At 36.5% G+C, this 19,971-nt stretch overlaps 4 protein-coding genes and 1 pseudogene across 14 annotated transcripts; 3 read left to right on the forward strand and 2 right to left on the reverse strand.

Annotated features, from left to right (window-relative positions):
- Positions 1-261: 261 nt before the first annotated feature.
- Positions 262-5,166, forward strand: LOC129316392 (serine/arginine-rich splicing factor SR45). Of its 2 annotated transcripts, none has more exons than XM_054960796.1 (12): positions 262-589; positions 1,675-1,743; positions 2,383-2,471; positions 2,867-2,913; positions 3,024-3,104; positions 3,191-3,356; positions 3,437-3,641; positions 3,722-3,790; positions 3,889-4,005; positions 4,448-4,514; positions 4,592-4,626; positions 4,783-5,166. In XM_054960796.1, the coding sequence occupies exons 1-12, from the start codon at positions 381-383 to the stop codon at positions 4,850-4,852; spliced, it is 1,224 nt and encodes a 407-aa protein (XP_054816771.1). In that variant the 5' UTR covers positions 262-380; the 3' UTR covers positions 4,853-5,166. The 2 variants fall into 2 exon arrangements, with proteins under 2 accessions (XP_054816771.1, XP_054816772.1); XM_054960797.1 differs by having other exon boundaries at positions 264-589; positions 3,725-3,790.
- Positions 5,167-6,478: 1,312 nt separating this feature from the next.
- On the forward strand, positions 6,479-10,406 carry LOC129315476 (uncharacterized). Of its 10 annotated transcripts, none has more exons than XM_054959182.1 (5): positions 6,479-6,636; positions 6,923-8,105; positions 8,544-8,922; positions 9,760-9,824; positions 9,926-10,406. In XM_054959182.1, exons 2-4 carry the CDS (start codon positions 7,055-7,057, stop codon positions 9,773-9,775), a joined length of 1,446 nt encoding a protein of 481 aa, XP_054815157.1. In that variant the 5' UTR covers positions 6,479-6,636; positions 6,923-7,054; the 3' UTR covers positions 9,776-9,824; positions 9,926-10,406. The 10 variants fall into 10 exon arrangements, with proteins under 10 accessions (XP_054815157.1, XP_054815158.1, XP_054815155.1 ...); XM_054959183.1 differs by having other exon boundaries at positions 9,998-10,406; XM_054959180.1 differs by having other exon boundaries at positions 8,544-8,908.
- A 240-nt stretch (positions 10,407-10,646) lies between these two features.
- On the reverse strand, positions 10,647-14,398 carry LOC129315477 (protein Iojap, chloroplastic). The gene is made up of 5 exons (XM_054959187.1): positions 14,006-14,398; positions 12,926-13,052; positions 12,237-12,375; positions 12,038-12,126; positions 10,647-11,253 (listed from the first exon to the last, which is right to left on the reverse strand). Exons 1-5 carry the CDS (start codon positions 14,273-14,275, stop codon positions 11,132-11,134), a joined length of 747 nt encoding a protein of 248 aa, XP_054815162.1. The 5' UTR covers positions 14,276-14,398; the 3' UTR covers positions 10,647-11,131.
- Positions 14,399-17,064: 2,666 nt separating this feature from the next.
- Positions 17,065-17,485, forward strand: LOC129315389 (60S ribosomal protein L27-like; annotated as a pseudogene).
- Positions 17,486-17,533: 48 nt separating this feature from the next.
- On the reverse strand, positions 17,534-19,484 carry LOC129315388 (peroxidase 40-like). Its single transcript, XM_054959036.1, has 4 exons — positions 19,178-19,484; positions 18,841-19,032; positions 18,574-18,739; positions 17,534-18,173 (listed from the first exon to the last, which is right to left on the reverse strand). The coding sequence occupies exons 1-4, from the start codon at positions 19,475-19,477 to the stop codon at positions 17,764-17,766; spliced, it is 1,068 nt and encodes a 355-aa protein (XP_054815011.1). The 5' UTR covers positions 19,478-19,484; the 3' UTR covers positions 17,534-17,763.
- Between the last annotated feature and the right edge of the window lie 487 nt (positions 19,485-19,971).

The following is a 19,971-nucleotide window of genomic DNA, read 5'->3' on the forward strand; positions in this document are numbered from 1 at the left end:
GTGGCTTCCTATCTTGTGAAAATCGCTTGTTCTTTCCTCTTTTCTTGGTTTTTTATTTTTTATTTAGCTATGGCAAATGAGTCATTTCAGTTGAATCATTTATACCGAAGGACCAAGGGGACTTCAGAATTATTTTATTTATTCATAGACCTGACTGTATTTAAGTTTTTTCCTGTGGGACCTAATTGTAAGTTTTCCTAATATAAACGGATATAACCAATCAATATCGGGGCAAAACCAGTTCAAAACGACCCGCACCAATTGAGACAACAGTACGGGGTCATTGGGCTGCTCTCCTCCTCTCTTATCTTCGATTCAGTCCTCTGCCTCTTACTAGGGTTTATTGAGGGGTTTCCAATTCTCTCGCAGTGCCCCTAGCAATGGCTAAACCTGGGCGAGGTCGTCGCTCACCGCCGTCAGGTTCCGTTTCTGGCTCCTCATCGCGCTCTAGGTCTTCCTCTCCCTCCGATTCTCGCTCCAGCTCCCGTTCCCGCTCTCCCTCTCGCTCCAGATCCTTCTCCTCGTCCTCTTCTCCGTCCCGCAGTGTCAGTTCTCGAAGCCGAAGTCCCCCTCCTCCAAGAAGGAAGAGGTACGTCCCAATGTGTGCATGCTTGGATTTTAAGTCGAAAGATTTGGGTGTGTCGTTTTGATGATGGTTTAAGCTTGAAATTTTAGGAAAATCGGAGCAGACATAGAACTTGGTATTGTTCAATTCGTCTGTCGCTTGAATTGACTGAAAGACTTGTGCGTTGTACGATTCCAGACTGTGCTCCCTGTATCTCCACGTTTCTTACCACTTCCATTGTTTACAACGTTAATAACCGGAGTATTACGGAGTTCCACTAATCGGAATCTTTAGACTACTGGATAGGAAATATAACCTTTTTCTTCATTCTTGTTTGTTTTCATCTTATGATTACGTTCAATTTGTACTTTTATCAAATGGAAAATAAGTAGGTATTGATTGTTACACAGTTTTGTTGTGAACAGTCATCTAAAATATTTAGCCTTGATTATTTCTGTTGAAGCTGTGACAAATCACACCTAATAGACCTCCAGCAGTCAAATGTTGAGCCAAGAACCTGGGGGACTGGAGTGGAATTGGTATAGCTTATAGCAGTCCGTTAATGAGAGTCGATTTGATATTATGGACGTATGGAAACTTTGTTATGAAAGCAATATTTTCAAGAAACCTTCAGTTCCAACTTACAAACAATGCGCACTCTTTTTGAGAGTGGTGCTCTTTTTTAGAATCCTACTACAATACTACTTACTACTTAATTATTTTGTTCTTGGTACAATCTTTCGTACGGGGTAGATATAATTCAGAACATCTTTATTTTGCTCATAACATGTAGCAGCGACAAGAGGAAGCATTACTCTGCCTATAAATCATCAGAAAGCTAAACTGCACTGGGAGCAATGCTAAAAATTATTCGACCACTTCTTTTAAGCTTATGATTTCGGAGACTGAGCGTTCTTTATTGATAGGGCATATCCCTCTTTGGCACCTTTGTTCCATAGAGCTTTCTTTTGTTAATTTCTTCATATCTCTTAAGGTTCCATTTCTAGTATTTAAAATATCTCAAATGTTTCACGTCCTGTTGAATTATACTTTTACTGTGCTTCTTGAGCAGATTTATCTGATACTTTCATTCATATTCTGTCTTGCAGTCCTGCTGAAGCTGTTAGGAGAGGTAGATCTCCTCCTCCTCAATCTAAAAGGATATCTCCACCCCCCAGGTGCGATAGTTATGTCTTTCTACTTATTGGTGTGGCATTAAATGTTTCAGTTTGCTTGAAAATGTTATGCCAAAAAGAATCCTAATTGTTCTTGCAATTCTTGTTTGTTTTCTGTTTTGACTTGAGCACTTCTCTTGTTAAAGACATTTTTGTAAGCTTAAATTTTGACATTGTATATCTTGCTAGTCTATAAGATGCAAACTGGGATTGGAAGTGGGACATTGTGAGACGCAGATTGCCAAGTGATGTCAAGCATTACTGTCAATTATATTTGAAACACTCTGATCACAATTTCCTTACTGATTAGTGTAATCTATAGAAGATCGTTAGTGATGATTAGCAAGTCCTTATTATTTATGTTAGGCAAACACTGTGTTCACAATTTTATTTTGCAAATGGCTTCGGCTAGATTTCAGAGTTTATTTGGTGGATTCTCATACATTTTAAAAACTTATAATATCTTTTGCATTCTAATTTGATTTTTTTTATGTGGGCCAAAAAAATTGATGTTATTTATGGAGCTTAGGCGCAATTCAATGAATCTTGGTTTCTGGCTTTGATATTTCATGACCGGCAGGACCTTTCTTTGTTTTACTTATATCATTTGCTCATGTGTTCACTTTTTATGCCTCATGCCAGGAAACCTTCTCCTGTTCGTGAATCACTTGTTCTCCACATAGACAAACTCAGCAGGAATGTCCATGAAGGCCATTTGAAAGAAATATTTAGTATGTTCAATTCTTTCCTCTTATTCCCTTGACTTTACAATACTTGTAGTTTAGGTTATATATTGATCCCCTGTAATAATTGGATGAGCTCTCGGTGAATTCACATTTAATTGTGTGCTGGCAATATCCTCTAATTGTTAAAGGAAAATTCAGGATCTGAGACCTATGTGGCACCTCTCTTGTTCCTTTACTACTTCTACTTCCGTTTCATTGATCTATAACAAATCATAATTCATTACAACATCAGTATCTTTAGCCAATTTTTTCACTGCATTTGGGTCTTTGCAATCATAAAAGACTTTTTGGCGATCTACTAACTTTAAGAGTTTTTGAACTAATCTTGTAAAAGATTTTGCAGCTTTCTGATCTTTAGCCTTTGTACTTGAACTTATTAGGTAACTTCGGTGAGGTTGTAAATGTGGAGTTGGCAATGGATCGAACTGTAAGTTTGCTTTAAGTATTGCATCATTTTTTTTCTCAGGATACTTTCATTAAAATAAATTTTAAGGCAATTTAGCTTAATGTTGTCTAAAACTCCTTTCTAATTTTCAGGTTAACCTTCCTAAAGGATATGGATATGTGGAATTCAAGACAAGAGGGGATGCTGAAAAGGCCTTACTATACATGGATGGTGTAGGTCTTTATGGAATGAGTTGGATTACTTTCTGTAATCAAACTTGCTGCATTTGAAATTGATGCCAGTAATTCTTGTGATGCAGGCCCAGATAGATGGTAATATTGTTAAGGCCAGATTTACCTTGCCACCAAGACAGAAGGTTTCACCACCCCCAAAGGCTTCTGCTGTTGCTCCAAAGAGAGATGCTCCAAGAACTGATAACGCTAATGCAGACACTGAAAAAGATGGGCCAAAGCGGCAAAGAGAATGTATGCACTTGATGCCTTGTTGAATGTGTTTTTTTGTGAATTTTTTTCACAATAACTAAATTGTAAATTGGATGAATCAGCTTCTCCTAGGAGAAGACCTCCTTCACCACGAAGGAGATCTCCTGTGCCTCGAAGAGTTGGATCACCAAGACGACCAGAATCTCCTGTTCGTCGTCGAATGGACTCACCCTATCGTCGCGGAGACACACCTCCTAGGAGGAGGCCTGTGTCTCCTGCAAGAGGCAGATCTCCATCTCCACCAAGGCGCCTTAGATCCCCTGCAAGGTTGGCTTGCAATTAGTTCATATACTATAGGCTTACAAGGTTATTATTTTTCTATGTACTGACTTGATTCTTGTTTTTAGTAGGGTCTCACCCAGAAGGATGCGTGGAAGTCCAATTCGTAGGCGTTCTCCTCCTCCTCCAAGGCGCCGGTAATCCTATTTGTGTGTATAATTTGCTATATTAGTAAATGACCATGATGTAGACATAAATATAAAGAATTACAGTTTCACCAAATGATTTTTCCCAGTTCACCGCCTAGAAGAGTTCGTAGTCCTAGAAGGTCTCCAATCAATCGCAGACGCAGTCGCTCTCCACCACGAAGGTCTGCACGCTCGTGGTCAAGATCATTCTCACCACCGCGGAGGTAATTTTACTGTTAATTGCTATCCCACTTCAAAATGCTTTATTGTTCCCAGTTTTTTTTTATACTATTCTCTAATGTTGATGCTTCAAATTAGAATTGCATGTGCTAGAAAATGACTTTTTGTCTGAATAAATAACAGTAGAAATGAATCATTTGTCTTCATATTAAGAAAAAGGACCTCTTAGTTAACAACAATCCTAAAAGCTTGGTAATGATAAAGCACAATGGTATCATACAATCCATGTAGCTGACCTTATCTAGTGGGATAAGGTTTGTTATTATTATTGTTGTTATTACTTTGATGTATTGCACTACCATTTGTATGTATCTCAAGTTACACGAGAAACTTAAACGCTGTTATTCCTGGAACTACTGGTTTTGCATAAACTAATCCAATTGGGCAATAGAATGTGGAAGTTACATTATCTATGTTTCTTGACAGAGGTCGGCCACCTATGAGACGTGGAAGGTCATCGTCATCCTTCTCTGATTCACCAAGTCCCCGCAAGGTTTGTGCTGCTTTTGGCTTAGAGGGTATTGCTTTTGCTTGGTGTGTTGTGTTGCTTAGTCCTTCATTATTTTGCAGGTATCCCGGAGATCAAGGAGTCGCAGTCCAAGAAGGTGATGTTTATTTGCCATTAATTACAGATTACTTTTGTCAGCAATGCAGCATTAGCTTTAATTTATGAAAATTTACTTGGGATTGTATTGCTTTAATTCCCTTAATTTTACCTTGATGTATTTCTTTGGCGTGCTAAGTTTTCTTCATCGTTGTAGGCCATTGCGAGGAAGAGGTAGTAGCAAGAGCAGCAGCAGCAGCTCACCACCCCCAGCCCGCAGGCCATAGAATATTCGTGTACATGGGTTGTGCCTCTTTTCCTTCCTGATGTATTCATTAACATTCTACCAGTGATGAGAGAAATACTTCGGCTATTATAATGTACTAGGAAGTGTATTTTGCCCCGTATTGTCTTCCTTTTCTATTTAAATCTACCATCTTGTTAGCACTGGTGGCTATGGAAACATACTGTTCCAATCATCTGCTTGTGACAACAGTATCTTGTGCTTTTAGTTATTTGTGCTTGAACATCCAAAATGTGGGAGATGATGCTTTTATTCCTAGCAACCGGATCAGTCAAACGTCTGAGTATTATTAGTTCATGACCGTTGATTTTTGGCGGGACCCAATGGATCATATGGATTGAATCCATGGTTGGAGTAATCTTTTCCTGCGGGGTTATATGGGATGTGGAGTGGATGATAACATTTTCCTCAAGTGCATTAAAAATTAAGCATGTGATATTGTTATGATTAGTGTGAGCACTTTAATTTTATGTATCATACATTTGATTCTCATCTTAATTTTTTCGGTCGATTTGCTGGTTTTAGTAAAGCAGGCAGTGCAGCGACAGGTTTCATAACGTAAGCGGGCTGTACTAAAAACCTTTTAAATAAATCAATTCATCTGCACCAATAATAGAGTTGTATTATTTACGAATTTAGCAACACGGAATGTTTTGGCTGTGGGTGTATCTTATTTTTGTTAAAAAAATATAGTAAAAACTTAGTAGTTACTCGTTTGAGGTGTAGTAATTTTTTTTAAAGTATTAAATCTTTTCAATCTCTTTATTTTCTATTTAATTTTTGATACATAAAATTTCAATTGTAAACAATCTATCCAAGATATTATTCCCTTCAAGTTTTTAGAAAAATTTTGCATACCAATCAAATTTTCATTTTAACATATATAATTTCTAATAAATGTATATGTATATATATTTTCCTTTTTAAACCTATTTTTAATTGTCAATATTTTTCATGATGAGTAAAATAAATCTATGTAAAGATTTAGGTTAATAAATATAAGAAATAAAATGAAAAAAAATATTTTACAGGTTGGTTTATATTTTAAATTAAAATTAACTAAAAAAAAATGCTTATGCTTTGGACAAGAGAGAGTATAATAGGAGTTTGACTCGTGTACCTATAATTAGAAAGTTGAGTTTATAAATAATGTATATATTAAAATTGATGATAATATTTTTGATGGTTTATAATGACAATATTGTTGAGGAATTATGAATTACGATGAAGAGAGAGATTGAGAAATATAATCATACACGATTTTACTAGAATTTCTAACATTTAATTAAGAATATTTTTAAAAAGATTGAGTAATTTTAAAAATATCAATTGATTTTAACTAAATCTAATAATTTATATGAATTATTTAAAGATTACTGAGTTTCTATAAATAATAAGATACTGAGTATAAATTAAAAATCATGAGAGAGAATATATTTTCATTTGTTCATCAATAGAATATAATGCATCCCGTCCGTACTGCAACTCGGAGCTTAATATCAAATCCGACCCATTACCTAAGTTTTTTTTTTTTTTTTTTACCCAGGCGGTCTAAGGTTTTTTTTTTTTTTTAATCCGAAATTTTATTTAGGTTTTCCCTGGAGAGTTTCATTTGAAGAAAGTTCATTCGCAAATTGTTCGCTCTTCGCGCATTTCCTCAATTACCATTTGGAGCTTGTAAAGGGCACAAGGCATCTGAATCTGATCCACACGGCACCCATTTTTGCAATGGAATATTTACAAAATGAAAAGGACTGACAAAAGAAGGTAAAAACAATAACCACACTACGCTACCTGGGTTGTCGTGAGAAAATGTTCAATTCTCTTTTTCATTCCCATTAAACTCAAGAATTTGAATCTTTAAAGCTAACCTGTAGTACCCTTTCTAATGTTTCTTTAAGAAAACTTTGAGCTTGATTGAGTTTCAATCCTGTCAGAATTGAACTTTGAAACACAGTTTCACAACACGACGCTGCTCAATTTTGTGATTCTGAGCTTCCCAACTCGTGTCTGATTTCGGTATGATACATAGCATAAACTTTTCTGTTCGCAGGTTTGGGTAACTTTTTAGTCTGTATAAGAAGTTTGGCGTGTTGCAGTTATCTGAACTAAGGTGTAGGACTTCTCAGCCAGGAAAAAAAAGAAGAAGAAAAGAATTAAGTTGTAGGACTTAGGAGACAGAGTGATGGATTCCATGGGAGGCGGTGGTCTGCCATCACTGGGTTGTATCAAGCTTACTGACCTAGTTCCTTCGGAAGGCTTGCCTTCTGATGCCTATAAAAGGTCTGTTTCAACTTTGTCACAATCACTGGCTCAGTTTTCGGCAGCCATCATCCAGTTTCCGGCTAGTGATGGGGCTCTTTTAAGGTCAGGTTTGGGATCTGCTCGTCTTTATTTCCATCAAAGGGAGTCATATCCACCTGCAGATGTAATCCATACTAATGAGTCTCGCGAGTGGTGCAAGACATCTGGTTATTATGCAGATCCTCATTTGTGGCAAGAGACCTATGACTATAGACCAGGGTTGACTTCCCCAGAACCAAACAACTCAATTGAGTTCCCTCCCTCAGGTTTGCCAGACATGTTTGCTTTATTTGGAAGAGCAGCGAGGGTTATTCTTGATGCCATTAGTTTTCATTTGAATTTGCGCAGCTCTCCATTTACTGAAATACTAGATAATGTTCCCCTTAGGAATAGAGAGGTTTCATCTTCAGTCTTATCTGTATGCTGTCAAGCAAGGCCATCATTTCAGGGGCCACAACACCACAACATAACCACTCAAGAGGATGGCCAATTGGTAATGCATCCTGATCATGATCACCAAGTTGATAAAAGCTTGATATCTCTTGTTAAGTCAGACAAGGTAGGCTTATATGTAAGAGACTTTCAAGGTCGTTGGATTCTTGTGGATGGAGACCTCGGACCTCAAGATGCTGTTGTCTATCCTGGGCTTGCTCTCTATCAGGCTACTGCAGGTTATGTGAATCCTGCAGTGCACAAAACTGAGGTCAATATGGAGGGAAATATTTTTGGGCGTTGTTCCTTAGCATTTAAACTCATGCCTAAATCTATGGCCAGTCTTAATTGTTCAGAGATGAGGGCTGCAGGTCATGGAGTTGAATCACAGTTCCAGCTTCCTGTTCCTGTGGATGACTTTATGCAAAGATCTCACCCAACTGATCATCTCCTTAACAGAAATGGTTTCCAGTGCTTCTATTTTCCACCAAACCATGATGGTAAGCAGCATTTAGTTGCATTTGTAATCTGGTTTATTGGTTGTATATACACTCCAGAACTCAATCTAAACTTTTTATTTGTTCTCTTGAATGATAGTTATGGTGATTTGTGACACCTTTGAGATTTCTAGTACTGATGAAATTGATGACTGACAATTTAGGAATCAGCATTGTTTCAAGATCTGCTGGGAAGCAGTAATTAATAGCCAAGCATACATTTTGTGTGTTTTCACTTCCAAGTACTGTTGTAACCCTGATAGTTCTATAGCACAGATTTAGCATGCGATGTCTAGCCAAGAGTAGTCTTTATAACTGCGCTAATCATTTCATGAGTTGGGTTTTTTTTCATGTTGAACTAGTGTAGCTTCTGTTTTAATGGTAGTCCTTAGCAGGAAGTTTTTAACAGCAGGTCCTTGGATCGATGAAATGCTGGTACAGGATCTATGAAAACGTTGATGCGGAGGAGGAAGCAAAATACAAAAAGTAAACCTCTGCCTCCTTCCAAGAGATTAAGGCTTGAGGCACAGAGAGTATTGAAAGAAAGGGTTCAGGATATTGCAGATAAGAAAGGAATCAAGCTCCGGTTCTGCAATTTGAAGGAATGTGAAAGTCACATTCACACCATTGATAGCCCATGTGCCAATATACGGATGGAGATAGGTTGGCCACCTGGAGTGCCATTTGTCCATCCCCATGATCTACCTAATAAGGCAAAGCTTGGTTTTCTTGAAGCATATGAACCTGGTTGGACATTGGCCCATCATAACCCGGACAGGCTAGTCAACACTCGGCTAATTTTAACTGTAACTCTCTTTTTGTGAGTTTCATGTCATTATGACCATGCACAGCACATGGCAGATGTCTCCATATCTTTGCATACATACATACATACATATTCACATGAATAAATTACTTTCCTAGAGTGCTTTTTTCAGAATGTTAATTGACTCATTCTGTTTAGTGAAAATTTTGTATTTTGTTTAAAGCTGAGGGTGTGTATATTTTGTTTTTGGGGGGATAAATTTTAAGAGTAGATGCACCTTAAGATTATTGCTTGATTTACAGAATTTATGAGATTATCCAGATTTTCTTTGCTTTACTCCAATGAGGTTCTATGCTACGAAGTCTTACTTCTAGCATGCTGAGAGCTTTTATAACATAAAAGTAAGTTGGGAGGAAAAGCTATCAAATGATATAGATTTTTGCGCTTGTTTTTGAGTTGGTTATAAGGTCTTGTTGGAAAAATGCTGATCTTTTTCCACTTCCTTTTGTGCATACTCGTGGACATTTTCCTGTGTATCCATTAATGAAACTGGAAAGAGCAGGAATTCAGGCAATGTTTGTAAAGCGAAAGATGAAGAACAAGTAGTAGAAGGGGAGGGTTCTTGCAATTCAGTTACATAATGATCAGGAACGAGGACAAATTATAATTTCTGTGATGGTAGTTTAACTTTGATATCCGTTACCGAGATTTATATGGAGGGAAGAAAAATTAGAATCGGAGTTGATGCATCAATTAATTGTGCAGGCTAATAAATCTGAGGAATATCTCAGAAGACCGTAATCTAATATGCATTGTATTTTGACTAGCATAACATTTTATGGATGTTCTCCTGGTAATATTTTCAATTTGTATTTGTTCTTGTGCCTGCAGGAATCAGTCTCCCTGATTTTCCCCATGTCGTCAACCATTGATCACAGTGTGAAGGTCTTGTGTGGGTAAGTTTTTAGTTCCCAGTGGAACCTGGTGAACTTGTCACTGAATTGCCTTGAATCTTAATGGCTGCTCTTTCTGGATGCGGCCTTCCTTCACTGTGCAGCTTTCGCAGCTGATGCAAAGAAAGACGATGCATTTACTGCGTTAAACTCAGACATGTTATGCCTTGTTTTAGTATAAACTCAACTGGCGGAAGGTTAGAGGTCCTGACCCAGGATGAAGGAAGAGCAGAATCATCTGAACTTGAACGGCAACTAGTTGGCAATAATTCTATCAAGTATCTTGTATAAATAGAAGAGCTACGAGCTTTTGTCATACTACATTTTGCCACAGCAAGAGAGAAAAAAAATGCATGAATCGCCATAGTTCTTCTGAAGAAGCTTTGGAATTTTTATCGGGTCTGCCCCAACCCACGTTTGTTGTTTCCTCTCATTCTTGAGTAATTCTGAAAGAAAGTAATGAATTCTCAATGTGTGTATCAACATGTACAATAACAATCTGCTGAAAGCATCAATTACAGCCCCTTCCCTCCTGTTATTTTTAAGTAAAAATTAATTTTGGCGCAATGCTATCTGAAGCTGCAATTTCCCATGTTACTTATGTTGCATTGACGCGCATTAATACCAAAGGCTCGTTTTTGGCACTTAGAAGCTGTTGTGATGGGATACGTCAAATCGCTGAATCCCTTCAGTAACCCTTTTGTCCCGTTTAGCGAAGGAAGATGTATTCATAATCAATTCTTTGTTATTTATCTTTAGAATTTTCACTTCAAAATATAATAAATATATATAAGAAACATAAATATTTCTGGTCCATATAACTGCAACAACTCAATGGAATCATGTAGGTGCTCGAAATTTTCAGAAGAAACTGCGGGTGAGTATGCACATAATATGGTGAAGCACCAGAACAACATAGCACTATCTTCATCGACACTGCTTAACAGCCTAATGTTCACCTCAACTGTTAAAACGAACAAATACAATTCAGATTAATACCATCTTCCAGGACAGCATAGTCTGTGCAGAATTATTCATTCCAAATTTCAACCTACCAAGTTACTAACAATAATCTTTATGCAGACCCCTATGTTACAATTTTTTTCAAAGAGTGACACAGCACTTATATATCCGACGCTAGAATAAACCTTTGAAGGATCCTCCACTCAGCTGGAAGCAGAGCAAAACCCATGATGCTAAGCATACTCGAAACCAAAATTGGCCCTGATTATAGGCTGACAAAGATGGCCATGAATTGCAGGCATCATCTCCATACTTTTTTGTTCTTGGGGGAAAATTAAATCTTTTGCTCAACCACGAAATGGGGGTTGATTTTCAAAAGGCAGTTCAATTGGTGTTGCATTACCATAAAACTCCTCCAAATTGTAAAAAGCTCTCTGTGGGGGAAGAAATATGTGGACAACAACGTCACCTGTGATCAAGAAACAAGCTCAATTATTGAGAAACAAAGCTACCATATAGGCGCGCGCGCGCGCGCACACAAAACACAGTACACACACTCACATACTAAATGTCAAGATCAGGATTAGAGACACCTAATCCAGGACATATTTTAAGTCCTCTGAAGTTAGAAGTTTGTGAAGTACTTCTGAAATGAGCGGGGGGGGGGGGGATAGAAACTGGATCTATACACGCTCCCAATCCTTGGACCACTCTCTACTACTTCTCAGAAGCTTTGACTTAAGCGGTGCAATTTGTACGATGTTCTTTGTTAGTTCTTTGAGGACATCTTCTGAAAGATGTGACTACATAACTCATGATGTTCTCTACTATAATTAAGGGTAATTAGCGCTACTAAGTTCTCTAGCAGATTAATGAAAAGCGCTGAAGGTAATTTATGGTCAGTTCTCATGTGTGGAAGCAGTGTCTTTATAAAAGGTCGATTGGGAAGTGATGTAACCAACAATGACAATCACCACTTTGTCCTTTTACAGCACTTTTCATGCTGTTCTCTAGTAAATTAAGGGCAATTGATTTAGACAAGTTCAGATAACTTCCGTGGTATTTGGTCAAAAAAAAAAAAAAGTTTCCGTTGTAGAGCCACAAAACTCTAAAAAGAAGCATATAGTAAAGCTCAAAGCTTTGCCTCAGAATGCATTGCAAGAACAGATTAGAGGGTCAATTTCTAGCTTTTGAATATATAATTCCAGAATTGCTATTTGTAGGTCATACTTTCATAATACACAGTTGCTTACCAAAGTCCAGTAGGGTCCAGGAATTGGGTTTTAAGTCTCCAGATGGAACTTTCCCATATTTCTTCTCTGCTAGATCTCTAATTTTGGACCTTAAAATGCATCAAAAACAAAATGAATATATTCAAATTTTTATATATTCACTAAGAAAAACTCAAGGATTGCCAGCTAGCAATGAAACAAAAAACAATGAAGTCCATACCCTATAGCATCAATTTGAGGACGAGAAAATGCTGTGGCTATGATAAAAAATCGAGTCCAGTATACTAGTGGCTTCACAAACAAGACCTTTATATCTGATGCCTTGACCTCACTTGCAACCCTAGCCATTTCCACAGCAACTACATATACAAGAGATAACAATTACATGGAACTTGATTCAAAGAAATTTAACAGTCCATCCAAAAGAAACTGAACAGGAATGTGATGAAATTGTTGGACAGAACAAATACAAGAAATGCATCTTATAGGAAAAAGGGAATATAGATTAAGTCGTTTTCTGAACTAAGTGAATGCAATATTATAGTGGAAGGAACACAAGCAATATCTGTTTTATGTCACAATTCTACATGACACTTAATTGTTCTTTCACGTTGCTTTCATTCCATTCAGCTTACTTAAATCCTTTAAATCATATTTCCCCTCATTTATTATTTAAACCTACCAGAAAGCTACATAGTAATGCTTGTTTAACAATTTAATAGAGCTTCAAGAATCTCATATCTGTAGGATATTATCCTCAAGAGAATCTGACAGAAAAATTCTCCTGAAAATTGTGACAAGACCTGATAAAAGTCATAGATACCATTGAAAGGACAAACCGTGGATATGTAAACACAGTATGAAAAATACTACAAGCAAGTTAGTTCACATAATAGTTGATCAGCTTACATGAAAGGCTGTCAGCATCATCATCAACCTCTGCAGTAGCAGGTTTCTGGGCTTTTCTGCTAAATACTACTTTCCCATGCTTATTAAATAATTCATCGTACATCTCATCAGTATCTTCCCTCACATCCTGCAAATAACATAGATTGCATCACTTATGTGCCCTTAATGGGGACCCTTAATCATATTTGTAGACTGGCACTAGAAAGATACATCATTTGAAATTTGCCTTGATGCATCATGAAGTCATCAGAATTTTAGATTCAACAAGAGAACACATAACAATGATGGAGGGAAAATCCCATAAGAAAACAATATGCAACTGACCGCGTATATTTTTACATGAAAAGTATTATCCAGGTAGAAGCACATTGTTCAATATCCTGAGCACTGGAATATAATGAATATTTTCCCATAGTCAACACCGTTACACCAAAGGACAAAAAGATGATGTTGCCGAAGGAATGATATTCCTAGACATCAAGTTTGAAGCTTGCAATTGATTAGGTCTGTTCCAATTTATGACATACAAATACTCCAAAGTACGAGCAATGTCCATGTCCAACTCGTGTATGCTTCCTACGTGTGTCAAATACTTGTATTAGACAAGATCTGATACTTTGAATTACATATGGACACTTCAAAAGTTGCCACGTCAGAGTGTCGTTTCACGCATTTTGTGTCTACGAATATGATTGTGGACTTTACAAAAATATTGCAACAAAATAGGCGAAGAGGTTTCCTCAAGCTTTGCTTTGCATTTAACTATGCATTACATCAATAGTGGTAAAAAAATTTTAAGAAAAATACTATCTCTGCTTAGTGCTAAGATCCTCACTCGTTCTACAACACCTAAAATGAAAACTGAAACCAAAGTACCAAGAAAAGGGGAAAACATTACAATGCCATCCAACTTGAATAAGCAATCTAACCAATTTTTCACCTCATTTAACAACAAAAAAAGACTTCAGAGCAAAACTGTCTTGCCCCAGATTTTCACAATGTTCTTAAAAACCAAACGTGCAGCATGGCAATTGGCATTTTAATTAACTAACATAAAAAACGAGAAGCCATTTTTTATACCGAGAAAAAGCTGTCCTCAGCTTCTTTGCCATAAGCATATCTCAACAGCGAGTTTCTCTTCGTCAAACTTAGACTACTATTGTTGGGACTTCTCCAGAAACACTTGAGCTGATGTAAATGATGCCGCTTTCCATCATAGCAGCTGAAAAGCTTCCTGGGTTTCGGATAAGACGTGGATTCAGCACGACCCTGTTGCCGGATTTCACATGGAAACCACGCAGCAACGCCGGCATCGGCGCCGGCCAGTGATAGCAAAGTTGATGCTATCATGGTCCGCTAGTAAGAGTGAAGTGGCAAGAGATATTTATGAAACAAAAAGATGAGAGAAGAGGATAACGAGCACAAACTTTTTTCCGTCGGGGCAAAAAAAATAACGAAAGCAGTCAAGTCATCGCATTATCTTCACTTGATGTCGTCACGGTGCGGGTAACGTTATAAAATATCCTGATTTATATTTTCCTCCTTTTTTAAAAAAAATATGTTGAAAATATCAAATATGAAAGCAATTAGGGAAAATAGAACTCCTGGTCCCTATACTTTTAATAGGTTTTGTTTTCAGTCTCTAGTGTAAATTTTTAGGTCCTCATCCTCACTTTCAAATGTTAGAGACATTGGTCCTTCTACCTTTTGAATCTTCGAGTAGGACGATGAGTTGGAGAAGACAATGTTACCTTTGCTGATATGGAGGATGATGGAGACGTGGCTGTTGACTTATGAATTTCTGGGCAGATATGTGTGAAAAAATCAAAAAAGATGTGAACACGACTGTGGGAATGGCGGAAGAAGAAAATAAACAGAGCAAGGGCATTGTGCATGTATCATAGAGGCTATTCCATTGCTTTAGCGCGCAATTGATCTTGATCATCAAAAGAGGCAAAGTTCTGATTGATCTACTAAGCCTCTTTCATTTGTTCATTATATGATTACAACATGTGAGCGTCATATGTTGTTTTGTCTTTTCACCTAATGATAACTGTTAAGGTATAAAAATTTAAAGCTTCTTATAACTCTTCTTTATTATTTTATTCCCATCATAATTTTATTTTGATGTTTTCCATGTATCATTTTGTTATTGGTTTAAGAGCTTAAAACTTTTAATTTATATGCATGGTTTCATTATCCTATTATATTAATTTTTAATTCAAGAGTTTTGTTTCGTTCTGATTTTTTTACAAGGTCCCACCACTATTGTTGTTGATCTCAACATAATAACAACAAGTTTTTGACTTTGTAGCTTTTATAATTATTGAAGCAATTTTAAGTAAAATATTCAATTTAAAACTATTGCTTAAATCTAGTTTTAATTAAGTTCCAATTTGAAGGCGCAAAAATAGATTAAGAAACAATATTCAAAAGCTTAAAACTAGAAACTTGCCTTTAAACTTTTTGTCATAGGAACCAAACATTGGAGCGTAAAACTAGAGACAATAAATAGACATTGAAGATTTAGAAGAAGCCAACAACAATAGGAGAAGCGTAAATCCCATCTTACACCATGTTTGATTGCTTTAAACTTGACATGGCAATAAGAGAAGCCAACAACAAATCCAACCAATCAAGATAACAACCAAAAAAATTAACACTAGCTTGTTCAATTGCATCTTCCGTAGAGCTTCATCGACGATAAATTTATTGGTCAAACTTTGCAATCTTTTCTCTTCTCAATGGCAGTAAATAGAGCACACAAGTGAGTTTTTCTTTTTTCTTTTTTTTTTAAACGTGCTATTTTCACTTGATTTGTTGCCCCAAGTTCTCAAGTTAACAGCCATGTGTCCATTATCCTCCACATCAGTAAAGTTAACAACATTTTCTCCATGTCAACACCCTCTAGTGAGATTATAGAACTAGAGGGGCCAATGTCAATAACGTTTTAAAATTTAGGGTTGGGGACCTAAAAAAATTAACTTTAGAAATTAAAACCAAAATTTACTAAAAGTATAGGGACTAGGGGTTCTATTCTTCCAAAATAATTTTTTTCTGCTCATAAATATAAAATATTTTTAATTGAATTTTACCTTTAATAAAATAGTTACTTATTTTTTAATTAACTTTATCTTTTCATATTTATTCCTATTAAACACTTAAAAATAAATATAAAATTATTATTAATAGGGACACTTTTTTAAAAAAATAATAATTACACATCAAATAACTAAAAATACGTTACATTTTTTAAAGAAAGGAGTATAAGTTTTGCGATTTCAATTTACCCTATTTCTTGTAATGCTCCCATTGAAATGGACATCACTGCTTACAATAAAAAAATTATTGCATGGACTTAATATATTATATCATATTTTATTTAATAAAAGCATATTATATCAAATGATTATAAATATAAATTAACAAAGCAAAAATAATTACCAGATCTTGGTTTTAAATTCTTATGAATACAAAAAATATTTTTGGGATAAACTATCCCAGTTGAGATTTACAAGTCACAAACTCTATTTTTGGCCACATTACAAGTCACAAGTTCACATCCAATTAAAAATTTACAACTTATCATATAAAAAAATTATAACTTTTCATAAATCATACTTCATCCATTAAAAAATCATAAAAAAAAGTTTTAATAAATCTTTCATGAGTAATATAATTTACATTTAATTTAAAGAGTCTAGTTTAATATTAAAATTTTTATATTTTTTATATATTGATTATTCAGATGCATATTGTACAATTTAAATTTAAAATTTTTAATTTATAATTTTTTTAAAAATTTTCAATTAAAAGATTATATATTTTATTTTTTAATATTTGTATTTATCAAAATAAAAAATAAAAAATTTAAATTTAAATATTTCAAATAAAAATTTAATATTGAATTAAAACTTGTTAGAGTACATGTAAATAATTAATTTATAAAAATTATAATATTGAATTCAATCACCTAAATTAAATAAGTACTATTTCGATTAATGATGGGCATATTTATAAAAAAAAAGTTACTAAAATTTTATTTAATAAATATAAAATTAAAATTAAAATTACAAAAAATCTGAGACTAAATCAGTACGGCTCAATTTTTGGCACTGAAGACGGACCCGGCGGAGGAGATGGTGAAGTTCTTACGACCAAACAAGGCCGTGATTGTTTTGCAGGGCTGTCTAGCTGGCCGGAAGGCTGTCATCGTCCGCAACTTCGACGACGGCATTCATCAAGGTCGTCAACTACAACCACCTCATGCCCACTCGCTACACTCTCGACGTTGATCTCAAGGACGCCGTCTCCCTCGACGTTCTTCAATCGCGCGACAAGAAGGTTGCTTTGACCAAGGAGAGGTTCAAGGCCGGCAAAAACAGGTGGTTCTTTCTTAAGCTTAGGTTTTAGATCAGGTTTTCATCGGCCCTCTTCTCTTTCCCGTTGTTGATTTTCGTTGCTTTCTCTTGAGGTTACCGTAGTTTAATGTCTTATTTGATGCATGTAATGCTGTTATCATTGTTGAATTTTTGCTTAATTTATTAATCATTAAAATTGATGTACATATGCTTAGCATTGTATTCAGCACATAATCAAGAAAGCAAATTTATGGTGAAATTCGGTGCATGACACATCAACGCATGACAATTGAAAACATCACACTTCTAGATTAACACAGACACTAGTTCTTTATATCGAAGAACCTACAGATTAGTCACGAGTGGAAATTTCAGTACGAAATCGACATATAATATGATTATAGTCCCAGCGAACATGCCACAACCATATAGGCTATAGCTTCTATATATGATAATAATAGCAGCTAGACTTTTGAACTAATTAACAGTTCGACAGTTCCGACGAATCTGGCCGTGGGGAGACCCCGGGATGCTTCCCATTCTGAGCATTGAATTCTTGAAGTCCTCGAAGAAAGCATAGGGGTCTTCGGCGTAGGTTTGTACAAGCTGACGGGTCTGATCGTTGTTGCCATTCACAAGAACCTGGTCCGATGGAAGCAGGCCTTCCCCGGAGAGCAGGTTAATGTAGTACTGGTTGTCGAATGTGGCCGGTGTGACCAGGTCCATATGTGCTACCGTGTTGCCATTGTTGGTGCTTCTTCCTCCTGATGAGCATAACTGTTGCAGTGATGAAATGAAGTCCAGATTAACATGTGCGCTTTTGCTACTGCTTCCTTGTAGACGAGAGCTGAATGTTGTGCACCGAGCTTTTCCTATTGTGTGTCCTCCTGCAGAAAAACAAAAAAATAAATAACAATAAATTCTTTCATGTTTCTAGGTGGTGAAGATGGCAAAACATATATCAGTAATCAGACATGCTATATTTCTGTTTGGCAAGTTTGGATTAAATGGATTTGATGACCAACGCCGCAGTAAACACGACAAAGTCTTCTTCCTCCCAAAAGTTTGAGACATTATGTATATATATAGCCTTAGCTTAACACTATATATATAGCCTTCGCTTAACACTGTATCTTTGTGTGTGTGTGTGTTTTATCTCAACTCTATATAATTTGAGACCTTTCTTGTACCATCCTTACATACATACATACATATCAGGATTTAACAAAGCCCGATCAAACCGGCCAGGTCAACCGGCTGATAGAGCGAATGAGAAAGGGAGTATACCAGAGAGGGCAACCATGTCACGGAGTGAGAGACCAACGTTCTGGAAGTTGGCGATGAGGACATCAACAGTGGAGTTAGGACCAGGGATGTTGTTGTTCGCTGCTTGCTTGCTCGCACTCAAGCTGTCTCTCCTTCCCGTTTGGACTTCCCAACTTGGACCTCCTGACTGTAATTTATACAAATTCTTAAATGCATTGACTCAATAAAAAATTTAAACATGCTACGAAATCTGAATTATCAGAGAAGCCAGGCAGAAAAATGACTCACCAGAACAACAGAATCTCGAGCTGCAATTGCCAGAATGTCAGCACAGGATACGGCTTCTGGGCAAACTAATTCCAGTTCTGATTTTATTGCATCGATCACTTCAAAGCCTCTCAGTGAATTCAAGTTTGGACCTGCAGTTTTCTCACCAAGAAAGAGCTCTGTGTCATCCAGCAGCACCGAAGCATCGCAACCCTTGAGGGGAAAAAAAAAACCACATCATCATCTTTAAAAGGACATGGATACAATACAATGGAAACCCCACATGAAATTTCAAGTGTGTATATATAATTGGGGGGGGGGGGAGCGAGAGAGAGAGAGAGAGAAGATATAGTCATGCATTGACAAAGCAATCATGGAAGTGAAGACGAAGGAGTGAGGCAGCCATCCTGGGGTCCTGAAAGACAGCTTTCTCCACCCAAGAGAAGATGATGGACTCTGCTTCTGGGCAACTATTTTGGTACACGTCATTCCCTAATGGACATTCACTGTCACCATAGCCCTGCTTGAAGCTCGTGGTGGAGGCTGCAAGTACTGAACAAGCAAGCTTCAAAATCACTATGCACAAGACTAACAGGTTCGCCATTCTTAGCTGTAGAAAAAGGGTTTGTGTGTCGAGTTTGTAAGCTTCAAGGTTCATCTTCTATATATACAGAAATGCTGATGGCATTGTTAAGACTGAGTCTAAGCATTGAAACTGATCCTTGTTGGAGAAGTTAGTAACCTAATGCCATGTGCTGTGAGATTCGTTTCAGTTTCTTCCATTTTCTGTTTCGGAACAGTAAGTGGGAGTGAGTGAGTTATTACGTCATTGTTATGTATAAGAGTAGCATGCATTAAACTTTTCATGTAGTATGTACAGTGTATTCACTTTGTGAATATGATTTTTTTTCCTTGGTTGTTCATAAAAAAGAATGTGATTTTGTTTTCCAATATCAGATTCAAAAGGAAGTTCCAGGTTCCAATCAGGCAGTCTACCTTGGAATGATTTAAGCTACCTAATTTCCCTATTAATGTGAACCCTTTCCGAAACACTTCACATTTTTAGGACCCACTTGATAGTTTTTTATAAATCAAACTCATCCAAGTTGTTCGTGCTCTCGAGCGCGCGTACCAACTAAACTAATTCTTTTG

The sequence above is a fragment of the Prosopis cineraria genome, unplaced genomic scaffold (genome assembly GCF_029017545.1).
Source record: "Prosopis cineraria cultivar Desert tree isolate PC_DT_omini unplaced genomic scaffold, ASM2901754v1 PC7, whole genome shotgun sequence".
Taxonomy (NCBI): domain Eukaryota; kingdom Viridiplantae; phylum Streptophyta; class Magnoliopsida; order Fabales; family Fabaceae; genus Prosopis; species Prosopis cineraria.